A 22,608-nucleotide genomic window follows, 5' to 3' on the forward strand; every position below is an offset into this window, starting at 1 on the left:
TGGCTCGTGTATTTCAGCCGCTGTCAAAATGTTATGGCCTCATTGCAATATCTACGAATTTCCACTTTCATTGGACTGATGATGCGATCGCAAACATCCTTGCCAGATTGTGGTTCAGAAAAATCATATCTTGAGAATAAGAAAAGGAAGTACGCTAGTATCTTGGTTAGAATAACTGATCTATCAATACCTGTCATACTAATACAGATGTCACCAGGTAAACTCAGTGTATGCTCCTCCCTCTACTACCACATTCCACTCATCATGAAAATGTTAAAATGAAAATTATATTCATAACGATTCTAAAGAAGAGACAACAAAAGGTCTACACTGTAGGTAAATAAACCTACTTGACTTCTCCCAGAATTCTTCAGTTGAGAAAGGTAAGCATTCATTCGCTACATGTACTGTGCTTATAGTATTAAGATGTAAACTATTGAAGTTTAGTAAAAATGCGTTTCAATCTGCATTTTAGCCTGGGGTCGACGGCGTACGATGTTCCAAGGGTCGAGAGGAAAATTATATTCCTGCAGTATATTATCAAAAGATTTTGATCTCCTTTGTTTGTGCCGGCTCTGAAATACTACTTTCTATAACAAACAGAAACAGCATGAAAGTTTAGTTCTGAATTCGATCAAACTAAGAGTTTGCACGCTCTTAAAAGGTGCATGCAACTTTTCATCTTACCTTATCACCTTGATTCCAGCGCTTGCACTAACGTTAGAGGCAGCTGCAAATAGATTTTTGTTATGATAACAGCCTGAGCTATCTGATCTGTTTTGACTTGGTGAAAATCTTTATTTGTTACCTGAACACCAGTCACGTCATCTCCATTACTGAGTTCAGAAGAAGGGTTATCCGTGAGATGTTGAAATGTGTTTTTCTGATCTGTACTTGACACAGAATGATTTTAATCTGTCAGTAATATACTTCTTGTAATTAGTTTGGATGTTTGCATTGCTGTCTAAAATTAAACAACTTTCTAAAGATAAAAACTATACTTTATCAGAGATAATGTTTGCGTGTAAAACCTGAGCGCCGGATGAAAAGAAAATATACGCTTTACAACCGGTAAAACTCTGTTATAATGGCTCATATACTTGTAGTCAATCAAATGTTGGGAGGCCCTCCTTTATTTTGAAACAGGGGATATATGCGCTAAATAGGTTGTGGTCTACTTTATGTGGTTTAAGTCTTAGAGCGAGGATAACATCCTGCTATTGAGACTTATTGTGAACTTTTGAAGAGGCTTTCCTTCGGGTTGGAAGTGTTGAACAGGCTGAATATTTCCTGTTTACTTTTTTGCTTTTTTTTTTTGAGAGATTTTTTACTATCAGGCAATTATTCAAACGAATCAAAAAGTACTTATTGAAAAATCTAAAGGAGAGCGATTTTCTTGGATAAGCCAGAGAATTAAAGGAATTTGGCCGCACTAAATAAAGGCTGTTAAAGAACTAGGATCGAGGAGGAACTTACATGGTCGTAGAAGGAAAAAGGTACAAGAGTTTCCAAACATTTTCCTAACACGGAATCTATATTACGTACAAGAATCTTCATTTCTTGGAAGAAACATTTCTTGAGGAAAAAACATAGCCACTCCGGCAACAAGGCAGACGGCCGAATTGCTGAGCCATGACACGAAATAAAGACAACTAAAAAGGAAAATAGTTATATTTTTGCTTGTATATTATTAACTTGTAATCACAGTGTGTGATCTGTATAAGGCAATAAGGCCTATATATATATATATATAAACGGTAAAAAGGCCAATGGAAAACTCACCACATCAACAACAACAAAAAAGGTGGAGAGAACGTAGACCGACAGACGAAATGGTTCGGGGATGGGATGGGGTTTAATAGTACCTGGTAATCGTGTAGCGCCTGGTAAACACAAAATTACTAGAATTTCATCAGGACCATCTTGATGGGTACTAACGTAATTCAAGTTTCCCACAATTGCTTCTTAATCTTCACTTTTTACTGAAGATAAGAAAAGAACAAATCATTTTCCAGTTCAAAAGAAAATAACGAGTTGGTATTTGCTTTTCGTACCGCAGATGTAAATTACGTGTCTTAGATTCATTTGGAACAAACGCGGAATTTAACTATAAACTTTACAAGTGGGAAATTCCTGGAGGGAGATCCGGGTGGGGAAATCTAAATCTTCACCTTGCCCAGTTTATGACCATGTATCGTGAGTAACAATTTATTTCAGAAATTTCATTTTTTCCGTCAATATTTAGTCAGTATAACAGCACCCCTTCGTGAGAAAAATTTCCCTCACCACGAGGGAAGCCACAATATGGTGGTTTAATGATTGACGATACTCGCAAATGACGGACTTCCAAATTTAGGCTAAAAATGTCAAAGATTGGTGGGGAAATTTAAAATAAAAGTCTGCAATGTTCGGTGGATTTTAGCCTAAATCGAAAAAAAAAAAAAAAAAAAATGAAAAAGAGGCGTTGTTATTCTGGTTGCATACGAAAAACCCAATTTCACCCCCAAGTATCGCCTTTCACGTAGGGACCGGTGAGTTTTAATAGAATAGTATTCCCTATACACTGAATTCAAAATAGAAGAATACTCTCATGTTAAAAAAAAAGGAAAGTAGCAGAGATTCTTGATAATTTTAGAGTAGATGAGTCTCTGAGGTTAAGGTTCAGTAGATGACGTCATCGTGCAAGGAAGCTGTTTTAGAACAGGAAAGGAGTCACTGAACCTAAAGTCACTTTTAAAGTGATGGGAACCAAATACTATCATTTTGTTTAATAGGATAGAAGAATATCACTTAGAAGTTGTAAAAATATTCATGAGAGGAAGAGGATGGCCAAGGAAAAGACAAACTTGGAAAGCTTATGCATCATTTTTCAAGTTGCAGGAACTGTATTGTGTCTCTTTTATTCTTTTTCAGCACGCATTCCTGACAACTCCTTCCTCGGTTTTGTCGTTCCGCGGAAATCTCAAGACAACCCCTATTCGTCTTAGGAAACCTAACGATCGAATGGTAGCATTAGTTTATGGAAAGGATCCAGAGTTTTGGAGGGTGAGTATTGCTGACATTTTAATTGACAATTAACTGTTGCTGCGAGCTGTGGCCGATTATTAAATATCAACAAAGGCAGCGAGGATGCCCTAGCGCGTTTTATATCTATGTGAGTCCAACGGGTAGCGCTGAAAAATTTTTCGATTGAAACTCATAATTTCGAGTCGATTCCAAAGAGTTCTTTCACTCTTTTACTGTTGGCCAAAAGTTACTGCTACGAGTTTCAACTATTTAAGATATTCATCAAAGAGGTTTTTAGATACTCACGTCAGGCTTCTTTTTTTATTGTCAGGATCATGCTGATTATATCGACACAATGAAAAAACACTTCAGACAAGTTCACGCTACTTTGGGTGGAACAAGCGTAAGTGATACCAGTGGGTCATGAAATTAGTAAGCTTAGGCCCCAGCTGATGTGGATCGCGGTCGCTGTGAGACATCCTCAGTAGGGATTGAGCCTGGGGATCAAGAAAAAGGCTTGTGGCCAAGTCATGATTGGTTTAATAACAAGATAAGTTGGTTTTATCAACTGAGTTGATAGTGCAGATTAGCCACCGTAAAGAGTTTCCAAATTGTCTTGCGACAACCTGCACCGGCGCAGCTCCAGGGTCTCTTAAAAACCAACTCTATGGTTTTAGTCTCATAACTGATTAATCACGCAGAGAAGTAAAGCAAGTATTAGTGCAATCCCGGCTCTACTTTCTACACACAATGACTGTATTACCCATGAAACCTCATTCACTCGCCACCAAGTCACGTTTACAGAAAAAGTATCTCAAACCTTAGCCACCTTTCTGTCGTTTTCACGTGGATACTCTTTTAAACTAAATTCTTTTGGAAAAATTGCCTATTAAATTTCACTATGTCCCTCCTTTAAAGGAAAGCTCAGGGGATGAAATTGGATACACCAACTTATACACTCAAAAACATCTGTCCACTAGCCTATCTTATTCCTGCTTGTGATATTTCGCAGAAAACACAGCGGAAGAATGATGTCCCCGAATATGTGATTGACCATGGGATACTTAATTATACATCGTTCTTTAATCTTTTGTAGACTATTAAGGTAGATGTTATTATTTGTTACAATGCAAACGGATTAAGATTTTTTTGCATTTCTTCTATGCAATCTTATTCTTTTTATAGAACAAAATGTGGTCAACTAAGGTTTTTGTTCTGTCCTGTTATATTTTTTTTTCGGTCGTAGTTTTCAGGTTTCCCTTTTTTTCTTACAGGATGGATATCTCGTCATCATGTCGCCTCGTTATAGAAAACTATCTTTGCCAGTTTGTCGACCTTTTTTAGGGTTTTTTTCGGACAGATTTTCAGTTTTGACATCATTTTCGTAACCAACAATTACTATAATCACCTCGCGCGAGGTGAAAGTTACCCAGGAAGTGATAAATGCGATGGAGGAAAATTTACTTTTGAGGAGCAAAAAAGATTGTACTAAGTCTGGCGAAAAACTTTTCAAAAGGAATATATGATGCTTTTGCTAATTGAATTAGGTAAACCTTTTGATTTTTTGTGGAAACTGGCTGCTTATCCCGATACGAGCAATCATTTTAATAAAAACGAGAGCTCGATTAAAAATGATAACTAGATTAAAAACAATTTTAATAGAATGATCTCAAGAACTAAAAGATTTTTTCGGTAGAATTCGAAAGCACCTGAGCAAGCATGATAAGAAAATTATTCGCCGAAGGGGAAGTGCATACTATTGAGAAGAATTCGAGGGAATTATTCAACAATATTTACTTCGCCTTCGGCTAATAATTGTTAAATATTTGAAAATTTAAGGAAATGATTCAACAGATACTGGAAATGGGATTCAATAGGAGTCCATGCTTGGGGCGAAAAAATTCCATCACGTCTTGACAAGAGGACTATCCTCTCTTAGACATGGCCACCGGTAGCCTGACTCGAATGCCTAATTAATCCATATTGGAGAACACATTTTATTATTTAGATACTGATGAAACACCAGGATTTTTTCCTTTTACTTAAAAATCATATCTTCACGGTGCGCAGTGAAGATACTATTTTTATATTTTACGTGTAAGGATATTGGTGTTGCCATGGTTACTAACATGAAATTTCATCAGCATCTATAAAATAAACAGAACATTACATGGCCGCTTGGGGATATGAATTTTATCTTCTCGTGCTGAAAGTATCTCTAACGAGTAAGCGAAGCTCACTCGTGAGAGATACTTTCAGCACGAGAAGATAAAAATTCGTATCCCCGAGCGGCTATGTAATATCCTCTGTGTATTTTGACGGTTTCAAATGTTGGAACACGATAAAAGTCGTCAGAGGTTACCAACCCCTTCGCACTTCTTGATATCACGTTGTTTACAACTCTGGAAGTTCATTTATATCGAAAAGGGTTTCTAAAGCTATGTCTAATGACAATGGCCAAATTACGTTATCAACTCAGTTGACAAGACCAAATCGTCTCGTAATTCACGTCTTCGACGCAATACCACAGTTTTTTTAGAAACTTACCCCTTTTATCAAATTGAAGAGGCTGAGACAGACATCACCAGACGGATATACGAGGTAGACTGGAAATATAACGAGGAATCTATATTGCTAACTTATTTCTTTTCTATTTTAGGGTGAGCCTCATGTACCTTACGAATTTACTCATGTTGGTATGTTGGAAAGAGTAAATGCATATGTTGAAAATCAGGTAACACTATGGCATCTAATCTGTTTCATAGAAAGTGGCAAAATGATCACCAGCACCAGATATGAAGAATGATGTGTAAATACGTTCCCTTCTTTCTATTTTTAACTGGGAGTTTTGCAAGCCTACGAATTGGATGAAAATTACTCAGTTCTGATTGGTTAAGATAAATGCAGTTTTCAGGTAATTCAATGTGGAAGAGGGTTGATTCAGTGCAAAGAAGTAACAAACCGGACATTCTGATAGGTCAATAATCAAAGAAACTCATAGATAGCCAATCAAATGTCAATCTTGGATGTCGCAACATTTGGCTACGCTGAAAATTTGCGAGCGAAACAATGGCCGGCGTTTTAAGTAGGTTTTCTATCGCCACCGCGACTGAAAAACAGCTCTAACAACGAAAACACCATAAAAAGCACTGTTTTTTTTGGTTATCGGTTTGGAAAAAGTAGTGTTCAGAGAAGGGGATTGCCAAGCAAATCGAAGATTTACGAGCCGTCTTACCTTAATACTCTGCTCGAGCGATTCTACGACGAAATTAAAAACAAACATGGTTAAACCTCGCAAACAACGATTCCATTTCATCGAAAGTGATTCGGACACAGACTGAACAAATCCTTGAACTGTTAAGCCGGACTCTGAACTTTTTTGCCCTTTAAGGATGAGCAAATATCATTGTGAATTATTGTTTCGATCGTTTGCGGTTGTTTTGACCGAACACACGATTTGAATAAATTATTTTTGCATTTGATGCGCGCGCTTTGCTTCTGCACAATTACATGACAGGACGGATAATGCATGCACTGTAAGTACCTCCCGTTGTTCCATACAAAGCCTTAGAAAAGTTTTCTAAGGCTTTGTATGGGACAACGGGAGGTACTTACAGTCCACGCGTTTTCCGTCCTGTCTCGTATTTTTCCATGTACATTATTATCACATGATTTTTCTCGTGCAATTTAGAATAAATGAGAACTCGTTAATTTTTTTCAAAGACCACAAATTTTGCTCACCCTGTAATCTGGTGCAATTTTGTTAGTCTTTGAAAAAATGATTACCTATACATATTCCGTCGAAATTTGATGCAAATTAAGGTTCTGATTGAATGAATTTTTTTTTGATGTAAGAATTTTTCACCATTCTTTGGTTCTGGATTTGATTGTAAGTCAACATTTCACCAAGAGAGTATCTGGGTACCGTCAATAAACACAACAGACAGCAGCTGTGTACTACAGACCTAACCATTGTTGTTCAGCTGCCTAGCAGCCTGGCCCAGAGTAGTCCGTGTTTGCCCGTGTCGTTCATATTGCAAGGAACAAGTTGCATTATGCGAGACGTGCTGACGAATACGGAAAATTTCTTTGGATTTCAAGACTTTGAAGAAGGCTTATAATCATCCAAGGTGTGATGCTATCGGAAAAGAGGACCGTGTCAGCCATATCACTATGGGGTTTCACTGGTGCATCGGACGATTACTCTCCTGAAACAAGGGAGACTCAATCTTATAGAATTTATGGACGCTATCTTTGGCTGGCATCCTAGCAGGATCTCTGACTAATAAAATCATGGGACGAAAAGTTGTCTTTTTTCGACTTTCTACTCGGAGTCTATTTGCTCTCAGACACTAAAGTAATTCGTGAGGTATATGTATAATTATTCCCGAGATAAAACGAAGCCGTGAGTACCTTTACAACATGACCCTAAAAGAGGATTGCGCTCGTAATAGCTTAGGAAAGGGGATTTAAAGAAAAAATTCCACAGTTTTGTTTGAAAAGCGAATGCGGTGTAAATCGATTTTTACCTAAGGAATTGCATACAGTTCATGCCCGCCATTCGGAACGATATTTACCACTAAACCTCAACTGACGAATCGTATCGTTTGAGACTTGAATACCACAGCTTTGACTAGGACCTTTTTCCCAAAATCTGCAAGATATCGTGACCATTTTAGATTCAATAAGATAAACCTTTCTTAACCGCATGCATATCTTGGCAACATTGCACATTTAGAACAATTTTGATTGATACAAGATTAATTTTCGGTCCAAGAAAAGAGCAATTTGAACAAAACTAAATCAGTCGGAGCTTCTCTTTGTCTGATTATTACTCTACCTGCTTTGTGCAACCTCCAATAGCAGTTTTAAGTACACGCATAGAATGGTCATATTTACAACATTTTTCTTAACCATGGTAATGCTTAATTTTAAGAATCATTTGATCAACACCTCTGTCTCAAACGTGTTCTTTTTATGTACTGCTTTAATCTTTTTGATTCTTAATCTTTAGGGTTTTTTGAAAAGGAGATTTGAAGGAAGACTGCCGATTTTTTGTTTGAAAGATGACTGAGGTGTAAATCGATCTTACTTCTTACTATTTGTGCACAATCAATGCCCCGCGGTAGGGATCAATATTCACTCACGACTTAGCCTAACAGCTCTGATTGGGAACGTTGTTGCGCACGGTACAGCAAAGTCTGCCAGATATCGTAACAATTTCAGGTATCTCTAAAATGATCGATAACTATTACTGCTTAGGCTGGTAATATTAAACATTTAGAACAATTTGCGTAATTTAACCCTAAAGAAGAGCGTTTTAGAGCAAAATCAATTTCATTCAGAGATTTTTTTTATTCAAATCAGTTTTAAAATTATTCCAACTGCTGTGTGAAATCTCCAAACGTAGTTTAAAAAACATGCAAAGAGTGGCCATATTCAATCTAGAGTTTGACCCTTTTTTATTCCTTAACCATGGTAATACTCAATCTTAAGAAATATTTAATCAACACCTCTGCCTCAAACATATTCTTCTTGAATACAACTTTTACCTTTTTTAAATCTTAGACCTTAGGGCATTTTACTCATACCAAATTAACGTTTTCTTTTTTAATTTTTTGTTTTTTATTCAGAATATAAATTAGATTTGAGAAGAACTCAGCCACAAAATCAGTTCAGCTTTTGAAAATCGGAGTTTCAACATGCCAGGAAGAGAATAATCAGTACTTTTTCATAACGATAATTTCAAATTTATTGGAAATATATATTCAAAAGTTGAAACCCATGGAGATTATAATATATTCACCAAAAAATTTTTAGCCTCGGTCAAATAACTATAGCAGCTTGTAACCTCTCACAGTTAGCTTGCACATCGGCTTTATCAAAGCTGATGAAAATGGAACCTTGTTTTTCCAGACGGACTGTTCTTTTGATCTGGCTGGGATTTACTTTGTTTTCCTTTACAGTGCAAATGATAATCGTCTATGTAGCGTTAAATGCAGATGCAGATAAAACTATTGGCGTAGTTGTGAGTAATAGACCAAAGTCAACCGCGAGGTTTCTCCATGAGAGACTTATTCGCACAATTAGTGACAAAGGTGAGTCAGGACTTGAATCCAATCCTTGTCTCATTGAGAGATTGTAGATTGTCAGTAAGTAAATAAAGTCTTTGTTAGAGAGAGTGACAGTAAAAACTGTGGCGGTGAAACCACTGATAGACTCTTGGCCCTTAATACACTCTTAAAAAGACGTTAAAATGATATTTTTTAATTAAAAGGCCACAGCCATCATACAGGAGGAGCTTTCTGGTCATTTAAAGATGATTGATATAAACTACGCTTAAACTAGCAACTAATACTTTCTTCCTCATTCTTGACTTTGTAGATAGCTAAGCATCTTACAGTTTTTTCTACATTTGAAGGGCATTGGGAATATAATTTGAACACGGCCACTTAGAACATGAAGATGTCATAAGATACTTAAAATCATACAACAGTGTTTTAACCTCATTTCCAAAAGAAATTATAGGCATGCCACGAATGCAAGAGTAATTTTGTCGAGATGGCTGGGTAGCGGTGGGACATTTCATGTGAATGATTTTCCGGTTTATCTAGACACCTATCTGAATCATTATAAGCAAAATTAAACTGCTATTCCTGCTGTTAAAAGCAAAACCGAAGCTAAATTTTATCGCCACGAAATCTTAGGAAAGATATAATGCGCGGTCTCTTTCCTTCCATAAAAGGAAGATAGAAGGGTCGTATTTCGAAAGTTTTCACTTGGGAATAACAATGCAAGCTCTTTGATCGAAGGTCTTCTGTCTAGTGTTTGCCCTCTGCGTGTGGAATATGGAATGCAAGTTGTCAAAAACGTATTGAAACGTGATTGGGCAAAGTCCAGCGAATCTGATCTGCATACAGGCGGCCTCGAGGTTTCATTTGTTTCTCGATATTTGGATGCCACGATCAAACCCTTGCACCATACTACATCTAACTTCCAGATAGACAAACATTTAGATGTAAAGATGCGTAGATGTATAAATGTGATGTAACAACAATAAGGATATACAAACGAACTTACAATTTGAGGCGTAAGAGTCTTTTTACCGCAGGTGCGGTAAAAAGACTCTTAAATAAAGGTAACACGGCGCTAGCAAAAAATAACAAAACGACCGACTTAGTTGAAATCAATTAGCAGCGAAAATTATCTAATGGAAACAACGCTTTATACTAGCAAGAAATAAAACGTTACTGGCGTTATGTAATTCTTACACAACCTCACGCGAAAACGCGAACTTAATTGGATAGAAACATAAAATACAACAGTAGTTCAATTGAAAGAAAAACAACATAAAATAATTTCGCAGTTACTTGACGACAACCGCAAATCCATTTCTAGTTGTTTCAGAGCATACTGTTCGAAAAAAAGAATTAATTATATGAAACCTCTTAAAAGCATACTGATTGGACATTAAGCAGGGTAATCGAATCAGAAAGCAAATATAATATAACCTACTGATCTTTACAAGCTTTGCAAATTAGGAATCACAAGACAAAATAAATCATTCGCTGGGAGTGACAAACACCAAACGCGGCCATTGATTCTTTGGTAGTGCTATCGCCCAGACCAACAACAGCAATTAAAAGGTTGCTTTCCTGCGAATTTGCCGATTTCATAGAAGATAAAACACTTAACGCTTGCGAAGAACTGGTATCATTCGACGTTGTTTCGCTCTTCACTATAATCCGAGTTGATCTTGCCGTTAAAGTTGCAGAGGAGAGACTCAGAGAAGATGCTTCCCTAGGACAAAGACTTTCTTTGCCTGTGGGGGACATTATTCTTCTGCTTTCTTTTTGCCCCAAAACCACGCAATTTGCATATAACGGCAATTACTTTCAACAGGTTTTTGGTACAGCTACGGGTTCGCCCGTCTCTGCTGTCATTGCCAATATGGTTATGGAAGACGTGGGCCTTAGCCACTTCACCGGTTAAATCCTTTTTCTGGAAACAATTCGGAAATGAAGCGATGCGCCTCCCATCGCATTTGATTTCAGTGGGGCCGTCTGTCCAATTCACCCTTGAGCGTAAAAAGATAGACATATGTCATTTCCTGATTTAAATGTGTACAGAGGTGAACAGGGGAATTTAGAGACAAGTGTTTACCGTAAACCTACCCATACCGACAAATACCTCGCTTTCAACTTTCACTACCCTATTTGCCATAAAAAAGTCTATTGCTAAAACTTTACTCAGGAGGGCTGACTGTCTACCATCTTCACTTGATTCAAAGGCTTAGGGGAGAAAATATGTTTTTAATGTCTTAAAGCGAATGATTATACCAAAAAAACCGTAACTGCGAAAAGCCAGTTACAACTAGTAGCACTCCTGATGAGAGGGAACCAGCGACTAGTTTGGCTGTTATTCCTTACGTTTAGGGTGTTACGGAACCCATCAAAAGAATTTTGAATAGCCACAACGTTAAAGTTGCTCAAAAATGCTCTTCAGACTTTGGGGCTTTTTTTTTCCAAACCTAAGGATCCTGTCACAAAGAACAACAAACCGACGCTATTCATTCTATTTCCGTGTAATGACTATGATCACGACTATATCGGACAGACCAAACGTCAGTTTGGTGCACTTTTGAAAGAGCATCAGAAAGCGGTCTTCTTTTCCAAAAATGAAAATTCAGCTTTGTCGGAGCACACATGCCTAACCAACCATACAATTGGGTGGGATAATTCTAAAATTATCACCACTAATCGACGTTACCACCAGCGCCTCTGTTTGGAAGCTTGGCATATCAACTCCGCCCACGCTCCTTTAAATCGTGATGATAGCGGCTTACTTCCTGACGCCTAGTTACACCTCGTCACAAAAAATTGCAGCGATTGGTGAACTTATAAAAGGACCTCTTTTCGCAGCGTTTAGATCACCCCTGATGAAGGTACTAGACAGGAGTGTCGAAACGTTGGGTCTTTGAACCGTAATTTCTCAGTCACATTCTTTAAATCTTTCAACCAGAGTAGCATCAAACCATGTCTGATGGTCCACCTGGTTAAATGGGAACTTTAAGATATCTTATTTGTGAGAAAAGTTTGCGAAATAAAGGCTTAACATGGACCAACCAGCTAGTTAAACTGCATTTTGAATAGAAAATGTGATAATGTTTGAAAAGTGAAATTTTTGTCGTTGTTTTTGGCGTTTAAAGTATCCTCTTCGATTACTCCAAGCCAAAGATCTTTAACAAATTGGAATCTGAAAACTCGCCCCGTATGGCGCCATTTGACAGGACACGAAGATGTTTCTGTTTTCTCTAAGTTCACGGGTAGAAGTACGATAGATTCTTGACAAATAAGAGCGTTTGTTGTGTCTTATTCATGTTATAATTACCATGATTGAATAACTTTGCTTGCATGTGATTGTTCCAAGGCTGAGCTCGGATTATTCAACCATATATAGACTCATGTTTGGCTCAGCCGATTGGTTAATATAATGATCAATTTTTTAATTATTGCTAACATTTTGAAATCCTTTTCTTAGTGCTAACTATTCCCAGTGATGAAGGGGAGAAGTGTCACGTACCAGATGATCCTTTGTTCCCTTTATGCCATTGGAAAATTAAGGTATGCCATGTTTAATAAGGTTATAAAATAGAGATGTCAAAGAACTCTACTCCGTCCTAAGAGGGAAAGGCGGATGGCCAATCTTGTGTACTCGAAAAGTGATCCATAATTGAGCTGGTCTTGCGGTTCCACGGTACTCGGCGACTGATCCAGCGTCTAAAAGAATAGGAAGCAAAATTATAACCATTTGCGCCTAAAACAGTCACGGTTTCGCATTCTTACGCCGATTTCAAGCATGAACTATGAACTCTGATCGGCTCCCTATGATTTACAACGTGTCATTATTTTGATTTGCTGTCACGCTGCTTCGTTGAAAAGCTCCTATTCCGGCTATTCACATAGCTAGTGGCAAAACTTACTGTGACGCTTGTCTGATGTTCGTCCCTTGAAGAACATTTCCTGTTTCCATTTGTCTCGTCTGTACAGGAATTTAACAAAACATGGGACCAGAAATGTCATGGGGAAAAGCATAAGGTGGATCCTAGCAGTCTGTGCTCTGTTATTCAGTATCTAAGTGAGGTAAGGCTAAGACTGGAACGTGAGAAAATTCTCTTAAGGAAAGTACAATACAAGTTTTTTTTACCGAGTAAAGTCCAGGGTAAAGGTAAAAAAAACAAAAAACAAAAAATCATCAAGATTTTGAATTTGCATCAGTGGGACGTTTTCAGGCCAAAAGAAAAAGAACCTATGCAAGAGATAATGAAAACCTAAGTGTGTTGTATCACTGTATCCTATGTCCATCTTTTCTGATTCCATTACTATCATACGAAACTTTGGAAAGTTGTCGGAAGCCGTCACAACTTATTCGTACGAAGAGACCGTCGGTATCCACTTGAGGGTCAGCCTTTCGCCTGGTTTTTCTAAAATACACTCGTATACTTGTCACTGTCTTCCATTAGAAGCTATTCAATCATTCCCGTATTTCTGCCTTAACTGAATCGAAAGTAACTGAGCTTTTTCAAGAGATTTTCCATCTCTTGGCGCTGCTCCTATCTTGCCATTTGATATTAAACGAAAGACTTGCTTTTCGTTCAAATTGTCTTCATCATTTAGGTTCAAGCTTGGTGTCCCGTGTTACCATGGCGACTGGACGAAAACCCATACAGTGTTGAAAGAGAATGGCAAAAGGTAATGGCTCTTACATTGATCAAAGGTGTTGGAATTGTATCAGCCGTGAGGTCGAAAGGCACTCCCTTATTTGGACTAAACAGGCTGGCCAGGGTATGGGTCTCTGAGGTCTGAAGTCTTTAAAAATCTTCAACAAGGAATACTTCTATCTAGAATCTTGAGGACGGTATCTTTTTATCTTTTTAGACCGGAATACATTTTTAGTAGCATAACTGTTTCTTAAAATATATCTACTCAAAATTTGCAATATAAATTTGTTTCTCTGAGGTTGAAATGACTAGAAAATTCAAGCCTACTAAAAAAATAAAGGAGGCTTTCCTAGAAAGGGTCAGCTTTTTAAGGTCCTAGAGACAGACCCCACACAAAGTTCACTATAACTTCGCTTAGCCCTACCTACTGACTGTTGTCTTTTCGAAGAAATACACTCTATTACCGTAATGCATAGCCTCTCAGGTCTTATAATTTAAAGAAAGTTTAACCGTCGTTTTTAACAAAACCGCGTCCTAAACAATCCTTAATTTAGCTGGACCTTTTATCTGAACATTTAAATTGGTGAACAGCGTCAAGAAGGCCGAATGGAAGGACATTTATTTCATTAAAACAAATCTCTGATAGAGAAAGCCTGAGGCCCACTGATTGCGTAAAACCCTGGTTTGGGTTAGACTTCGTGTAAATAAACGACCCTCTATGTTTTTAAACAAATCCAGAAGAGAATTCTCTTATCCTCAAACTTGCATCGTTCTTTTAAATTCATGGTGAAATAAAGAGATTGGAAATGTGTGTTGATCAAAGAATTATAATTGGTTGCGAATCAAATATTTTCTGAATTATTATTTTATGTTTTCAGGCCACTATACAAACAAATCTATCAGCACTGCTTGAAAAGTTTGAAAGACCCAAATATTCTTGGATGAGGAAGAGAATCCAGGAAATTTTTCCGCATTGGATAAAGGCTGTCGAAGAACTAGGATCGAGGGTGAACTTACATGGCCGAAGAAGAAAAAAAGTATAAGAGTCTACTGCCATTTTCCAAACGCGAAATGCTTTTAGGTGTGGATAGATATTGAGAGTTTGAACCCGGGACCACCAAATTACAACAATAGTTGCAATTGGAAATTTGATGTTTAGATTCATTCAAATAAACTTCTAATAAATTTACAACAAATCTGTCGTGATTTCTTAAGCGTGAAAGGAAAATCTTTTATTCTTTTGATAGATTTTGGTTTACATGGCAGCAATAGAGGTGAACAAGTTTCTGGACAGGGCCTTCAAGGGAGGCCCTTTAGGGGAACTGGTTCAGTGGTCTGACCTTATAAGTGCCTTGTATATTTTAGGCCACAAGCTAGAAATCGGTCTTATGAAAGAAGAAGTTCAAAGGTAATAAAACGTTATTGATTTCACAGGCCTCTCATTGTCTTATTAGTTTCTACCAAAGCGGAAATCAGTACGATACATCTCTTTTTTATGATTTCATCTGCAGGCTTAACAGCATTTGATTTAACAGTTTGCGAAAGATTTTAACCGATTTTTAGCGCACGTTATGAATTTGATTTTCCCAACTATTCTCACATTTAATAGTCAGGATAAATGTAAAGAGAAGTTCAATTTTGATTTAAGGATTAACTAGGTTGAATAGTTTCCAAGAACGCCAAGTGCGACTGATATGAGTTTTTCTAAGCCATTTTTCATCGTTACGACGAGTTACAATTATTTGAACTGATTTCTGTTTTTTGCTGCCATTTAGTTTCTTGTTCATTTATTATAAACCTACTCGTGCACGAAAGAAGATTTTAAATAGGTACTGAGTTTATAGTTTTTATTTTTTAGCCTCTTGGTTGCTCCGGCTTTAGATGGTTGTGCGCGCCAAAAACTGCAGAATGAATCTGATCTCATTTTCACTGACATTTTGGGAGTGAATGCCATAGCTGGACACACTGGACCAGATTATTCGCGATACAAGTGAGTATGTTCTCGATAAATCTGCATGGGTCATGCACGAAACAACAATCAAGCTGTTGAAAACAAAAATGCCACCTCAGCGACAACAACGACAACAACAGCAACAAGAGCAATAAGAGCAACAACAATAAAGTGGAGATATTTATAAAAAGACAGCCCAACACACGTAAGGGAAGAACTGGTAGACAGTTAAGGGAGAAACAAAAATGTAAACAGACAGAAAGACAGACCGGCAGACAAACAAAAAGGGAGAGAGACCAACAGATAAGAACACAGACGAACACTCAGGCAAAAAGACAGACAGAGAGAGAGGTAGACAAACAGAAATACAAAGAGACTATCAGATAAGGAGGCAGACGGACACTCAGGCAAAAAGACAGACAGAAAAAGAGGCTCATAAAACAAATAACTAAACGAACAGAGAGGCAAACAGACAAGGAGAAAGACGGACACACAGGCAAATAAGCAAAAAGTGACACAGACAGAGAGGCAGAAAAATAGACAGCCAGATGGACAGACAGAAAGACAAAGATCAAGAGACAGTCAAAAAGACGAACAGAGAGAGAGAGGTATAATGATTGACAGACAGATCGACAGACGAACAGAAAGACAAACAACAGACTGACAGGCATACAGACAAAGACACAGACGATACCATACTGATTAACAAGTAGACAATCAAATAAAGAAACAGGCAAACGGGTCGACCGCTTTCAAAGACATAGAGAAGCCCTCAAATCTACCGACTGTTGTTGTTGTAGAAGCTTAAAACTTAAATTCAGAGATAAGAACGGGTTCGAGCCGGGACTCGCGTTATTCTTAAGTTCATGAAAAATACAACATTCGACAAAATGCCATCATGATAATATTAACGATTCTCGTCACAATTTAAGTTTCCTTTAATTACTTTTTAATCTGTACTATTTATCTGTTTCGTTGACGATTAAAATTCATTGTTTAGTTCAAAAGAAGATGACGATGGTTAACTTACATTTCGTTCTGCAGGTGCAAATTACGTGTCTTAGATTCGTTTGGAACAGACGCGGAATTTAACTATAAACGTTACAAGTGGGAAATTCCTGGAGGGAGATCTGGGTGGGGAGATCTGGACCTTCACCTCGCACAGTTTATGACTATGTTCCGTAAGTATCAACTCATAACAGAATTTTCAAATTTTCACAAAGTCTAGAAAGCATAACATTGCCCCGAAAGGGAAAAAATTACCTTTACCTCGAGGGAAGCGCAACACGCTGGTTTGATAACTAGCACTGGTTGTACATGACAAACTTCCAAATTAAAGGTAAATAGTCAAATATTGGTTGAAGATTTTTGATCTCTCTATTTTTAGACCAAGAAAGCGAATTTTGAAAAGAAACGGACGAGAAGAACTGAGTTGACAACGTTAATTGGCCAACGTAATGAGTTTCTAGTGAAAATCAGCGTTTCGAATGTTAGCCCTTTCGTCAGCATTCGCTCTGAGAAGGGCTGACGCTCGAAACGTCAGCTTTGGAGAATCTTTACGGAGGGCAATTTACATCACCTACTCATTCGATCAAACAAAATCGCCTTGTTATACCCCCCTCCCCCCCCCCCAAAAAAAAAAAAGACAAAACAAAACAAAAACAAACAAACAAACAAACAAAAAAACAAGATGCAGTACTGCTGTTTCTTTAGGAGCTTATTCCCTTTACTCAGCTGTCGGAAAACTTAGGCCTAATTGTTAAGCTGGAGAAACAATGATATGTCTTTTTCGTTTGTAGCACATAGTCCTGACAATTCCTTCCTGGGTTTTGCTGTTCCGTCAAGAGCTCAAGAAAATAACATTAGTCGAAATAAGCCAAATAATCGAGCCTTAGTATATGGAAAGGTTCCAGCGTTTTGGAAGGTGAGCCCCACGAAAATTTTTAAAAGCAACTATTCTAGCTTCGAGTGGCGACGAATGGTTAAATATCAGTGCAGTGAACGCAGCGAGGATGGCCCGACGTGTCTTATGTCTACGACAATCCAACAGATAGCGCTGTCTGATGGGTCGATTGAGACGCAACGTATCCGTCATAATCCTACCTGTAAATTCCATCATTTCGATTCCATTGAGGTCTTCTACTCTCACTTCACTTCCTTAGTTAGAATCTAACACTAGGATTTTTAGTCCGACACAAAAACTTTTCTTCTGTAGACGATTGTTTTCCATTCAGACACCTTTAGCGAACCATATACATTGTCCATTTCTAAAAACTCATTCAGTACTCATGTCACGCGTTATCCTGTAATCGTCAGGGTCGTGCTAACTACATCGACACAGTGAAAAAATACCTCAACGAGGTTCACGCTACGTTGGGTGGAACGAAGGTAAGTAATATTTGAGTCAAGAACTTTGTAAGCTCAGGCCCCAGCCAAAGTGGATCACTAGCGCTTTGAAACATCCTTATTGGGGGACCACCAAGAAAAACGCTTGTTGCCAAGTTATTATTAGTTCTAACAGGGTAATTAAGTATTATTAACTGAGTTGGTAAGGTAAATTGGCCACCGTAAAGAGTTTTAAAGCTGACGTTTCGAGCGTTAGTCCTTCGTCAGAGCCGGAAGATGACTGGTTTTAGTTTCGTATCTGATTAAACATTCACAGAAGTAATGTCAGTTTAATCCATCTTCGATTTTTAATTATAACTTTTATAGTATTCCTACCTCATTTACGAAAATTCGCGCCCGAGTATGGTTTTGTATTTTTCATCTGGAGATCCTTCTGATATCGATGCGTATCAAATTTTATCAGGCCGCGCCTTGAAGGTGAAGTTTGTGGGATGGAATTGGGTATACTGACTTGTACACCAAATTAAAGACCTTTCGATTTTATTCTTACTTGCGATATTTCGTAGGAAACACAGCGACAGCATGATGTGCCTAAATATGTCATTAACCATGGGATAATCAATATCACATCACTTATGAATCTTTTGCAATCTAGTAAGGTAGGTGTTTAGTTTGTTACAAAGCGACAATCAGCGGAACTGATATGAAAGACTTATTATAGCGTTTCTTTTATGCAACTTTATATTACATTTTCTATTAAAACAACTAAGTGTTTTTTTTTTGCTCTTGTAATCATTTTTTAGTTATACGATCTTACCTAGTTTTGAAGGAAGCTCTCGTTATTTTTTTTCCTATTTTTGTTTTTGTTTGCTTGTTTGTTTTTTGCGAGCATGATTCCCTTTTTTAAGTTCCTTTGTTTCGTCTACTTGTCACCTCGGTATTAAAAAATCTTCTTTAGTAGTTTTCCATTCCTTTTAAGCAATTTTAACAACGCATATTCGCTTTTGATGAAATTTTCGTAAACAAGGAAACTAAAAATCCTTCAAATGTCTTAACTTAAAACGATTTTTTTTCTTCTTATTTCTTCATTTATTTTGGATTTTTCTCCTTAAGGTATTTGTAGGTCTTGGTGAACCGTTCGAAGGACCAGCAGCCCTTGAGGCCTTGGCTAATGGTTGTTTTTTCATTAATCCCAAGGTGATGTCTATTTTGTAACTGGGCGTCTCAATGGCATAATGGCTTTTATAGCTAACGGTTAAAAATTTGGCCAAATTAACGGCTAATGGTTCATATCTTTTCATTGCGGTCACCAGAAGCTTTTTACAGGGTAATTTTTTTACGACTAACGTTTAAAGTTTGTCAATTTTTACGCCTAACGGCTATCGGTTTTAAACCCTATTCAGGCCCTCGTAACTGAAAAAAGGTCAAAGAAAAACTAAACATTGCGTGCGAGCTAAAAAAAAAAAAAAAAGGGAAAACGGACAAGAAAATGAAACTGTTTTGCTACACCTTTGTGTAGAGATCGTGCATGACATAATCCCAACTCGGAAGTAGCCTTTGTTATATTATCACTAAGGCACAGGGCATTTATTATCGCCTCAGAGAGAAGGGGGGGAGGGATGGGGAGGATATTGGTTGTGGGACGATAAAAGTCACTCGATCGCCCCTACAAGGCTCTGTTTTATTCCTGTAATTCCCCAACATTGACAGTTAATTGGCAGTCAATTTTCTATAGTCACACAAAATTCTCCGGCCCCAGACCCCCGATCCCCGATCTCCGACCCCCGACCCTCGACCCCATCCCTCACCCCCTCATTGGCGGCTCGGTGGCAGATAATTTTCTATAGTCCTCCTTTTATACTCTGTCGACGACGACTGTTTCCCCTCATCCTTCTCCCCCAAAGATAGACAATAATTAGTCCGTAATCATGGATTCATTAGTAATTCTTGCTGCAAGTTAAGGTTCGAAGTCATTTTAACTTTGCAAAGAAAGTCTTTTCCCTCCCCTTCCGGATCCATAGATCGGGAGAACTGTAATCCCTTTTTCAGTTTTTATTTATCTATGTATTCATATCTTTATTTCATTATTGAATGTTTATTTTTTTTTTCACCATAAGTATATTCCGCCCTTGGACCGTATCGCAGGCTTTTTTGGTGGCAAACCGATGGATAGAAAGGTAATTCAGACATCATTAAAGGACTCTAAATTCCAAGTAGCTCATGTATAGTACACCTTAAGATTGAACCAAATATTTGAGAACTTAAATGATAATTTGAAGTTACAATCTGCAGCACAGTAATATTAGCCCAGAAAAGTGCGTAGGTGTTGGGTTTGTGATCATAAAAGACTTTTCTTTTATTTAAGTCGGCGAAGGTGTACTCCCAAATACCCTGCAGATGCATAGGAACTACTCTTGAATTGAAGTTTCGAGGAGACACTGAACTGCTCATTTAATATCTTTCTATTTTAGATTACGTCTCAAAATCCTTACGCCGAGGTCTTCGTTGGGAAACCTTTCGTACAAACTGTTGACATAAAAAACTTGACTGAGGTTGAAGAAGCTCTCCGAGACATTAGAAACGCCAAGGTAATTATGTTTGTCCTTTCACGTAACGTGAGAATTTTGCTTGGTGTTAAAACTCAGATGCAGACCAAGAATTCGAAATTCATTGTTGAAGTGATATGTTAGTTACCCTGCTGTGTAAAACGCTTCACCACAAAGATAAGATTGTATTTCTTAACTAATCCATTTTATTTACCACGCGGTCGCGTAAAAAAATCACATGATCATAACGTCACTTTTAATGGCATGCAATACATGCGAACAGGATAAAATATAAAAAAATAACGATAAATAAAAAAAATAGCCAAAATATCAATGTTCAGTCGCGACATACCCTGCAAGTATGACCCGACTCACTTGATAAAACTAAATTCCCTCACTGACGCAGAGCCACAGTTTATTAGAAACTTATTATAACCCTACTTAAAAAATATAAGAAGTAGAGACGGATATCACTAGCTGGATAACTGGAGTAGATTGGAAAAGCAACAAGGAATTTGTATCTCCAACGTTTCTATTCTAGGGTGTGCCTCACTTACCTTACGAATTTACTCATGTTGGTATGTTGGAGAGAGTAAATGCGTATGTGGAAAAACAGGTAAAACATTTAATATATCATCTCTTCTGTACCGTGTAGAGACGAAACGGTCACGATGTTTTGATAACGCAGTTTCTAAATTTACTTTCTCTTCATATCTAACCAGGATTTTTGCAAGCCTACCAATTGGCCGCCTTTGAGTGAATTAAAAATTTTTGTGGGAGGGAAGGGTCAGTCGTGCATCGCGATCTGCCTTAGAAAACAGCTGATCTGTGAGCCGAAGTTCTTCCTCTCTTTAAACGTGGAGGAAGTTCTTGAAAGGTAAAAATCGACACCTTACAACGAAGTCAGTAAGATATTTTAAAATTGGTCTTGATGTAACCTAAGCATGTGTAACGCAAAGTAGGCTAAATAACAGATCAAACTATGAATGACTCTTTTAGATTTTTTATGAAAGACTTTTTGAATGCGTCCATTCAACTACTTTTTAGTCAATGCATGCAGGAAACAAGCCACACATTTTTTTTCTTTTTCTTTTTATTGTAGTATCAATAATATTCCCTTGAATTTCGCTGCAAGTGTTCTAACTGACTAAATTTGGGTATCATGAGAATCACTCACTTTATTTTTCACCTTCGTTAGTTCTGGATTTGATTGTAAATCAACCTTTCACCGAGAGAGCATCTTGGCACCGTCAATAAACACAACAGACAGCAGCTGTGTACTTCAGACTCAGCCATTGTTATTCAGCTGCCGAGCAGCCAGGCCTGGTGTTGTCCGTGTCTGCCCTTGCCGCTCATATCGCAAAGAACAAGTCGCTTTATGCGAAACGTGCTGAAGAACCTGTAGAAATCGTTAGCCATAAATAACAGCCATGATTATTTAAAGCCGCGATTTTGTTGCAAAAGGAGACCGTGTCAGCGTCGTTTATCTGATCCGACTCTTACTCTTTTGAAACGGGAGAAAATAATCCTGAAAAATCTCTCCCCAGTTAAAACAGTGGTCCAATGTCTGCGCGTTTGCTAACGTTGTAATCACTAGGTGGTGTGATTACAGGCTGTCTAAACTAAGTTGCTTTACACGAGTTATAAACAAACACACATGAAAATAAGTCACGGAGTACTGGTAGCGTATATATTATTTGTTAAAGATAAAAGAAAGATGGCAAATCAAGGGTAATCAGTAATTTTTTTATTATAAAGCATTGCATCTGTTAAAAAATTAAAAAATACATATATTAAAAATCTTACAATTTGTTTGCAATGGCTTAGTAAACTTTTTTTATATAGAGAAAATACTTGATTTAAAGAGCTAAAATAAATAAAATTAATTCGAGGATAAAATAATTTCCTCCAACGCCCCTGCCTCGGTTTCTTTATCTTCTATCAGTGCACCAGTCCTTCGCTGTTTGGACATCTGCTAGGTTACTCAGCTTTTAACATGGCGGGAATTCAGAAACTGCTATGAGAAACTCTCAAAAACG

At 37.6% G+C, this 22,608-nt stretch overlaps 1 protein-coding gene across 1 annotated transcript; it reads left to right on the forward strand.

The window, feature by feature from the left end:
- Nucleotides 1-81: 81 nt before the first annotated feature.
- Nucleotides 82-21,963, forward strand: LOC131775971 (alpha-1,6-mannosylglycoprotein 6-beta-N-acetylglucosaminyltransferase A-like). The gene is made up of 22 exons (XM_066160011.1): nucleotides 82-165; nucleotides 2,914-3,045; nucleotides 3,338-3,409; nucleotides 5,666-5,740; nucleotides 6,862-6,895; nucleotides 8,973-9,104; nucleotides 12,547-12,629; nucleotides 13,056-13,148; nucleotides 13,683-13,757; nucleotides 14,605-14,763; nucleotides 14,974-15,134; nucleotides 15,585-15,716; nucleotides 16,722-16,858; nucleotides 17,477-17,601; nucleotides 17,994-18,065; nucleotides 18,590-18,682; nucleotides 19,137-19,220; nucleotides 20,141-20,200; nucleotides 20,495-20,611; nucleotides 21,111-21,185; nucleotides 21,292-21,446; nucleotides 21,768-21,963. Exons 1-22 carry the CDS (start codon nucleotides 82-84, stop codon nucleotides 21,961-21,963), a joined length of 2,346 nt encoding a protein of 781 aa, XP_066016108.1.
- Nucleotides 21,964-22,608: the final 645 nt, after the last annotated feature.

Source organism: Pocillopora verrucosa, chromosome 13, assembly GCF_036669915.1.
Source record: "Pocillopora verrucosa isolate sample1 chromosome 13, ASM3666991v2, whole genome shotgun sequence".
NCBI classification, from domain to species: Eukaryota; Metazoa; Cnidaria; class Anthozoa; order Scleractinia; family Pocilloporidae; genus Pocillopora; species Pocillopora verrucosa.

Coding starts and splice junctions, on each gene's coding strand:
- LOC131775971 (XM_066160011.1), top strand. CDS start 82: ATGCGATCGCAAACATCCTTGCCAGATTGTGGTTCAGAAAAATCATAT. Junction 6,896..8,972: donor CTTTGGTTCTGGATTTGATT/GTAAGTCAACAT, acceptor TTTCCTTTACAG/TGCAAATGATAATCGTCTAT. Junction 12,630..13,055: donor TATGCCATTGGAAAATTAAG/GTATGCCATGTT, acceptor TCGTCTGTACAG/GAATTTAACAAAACATGGGA.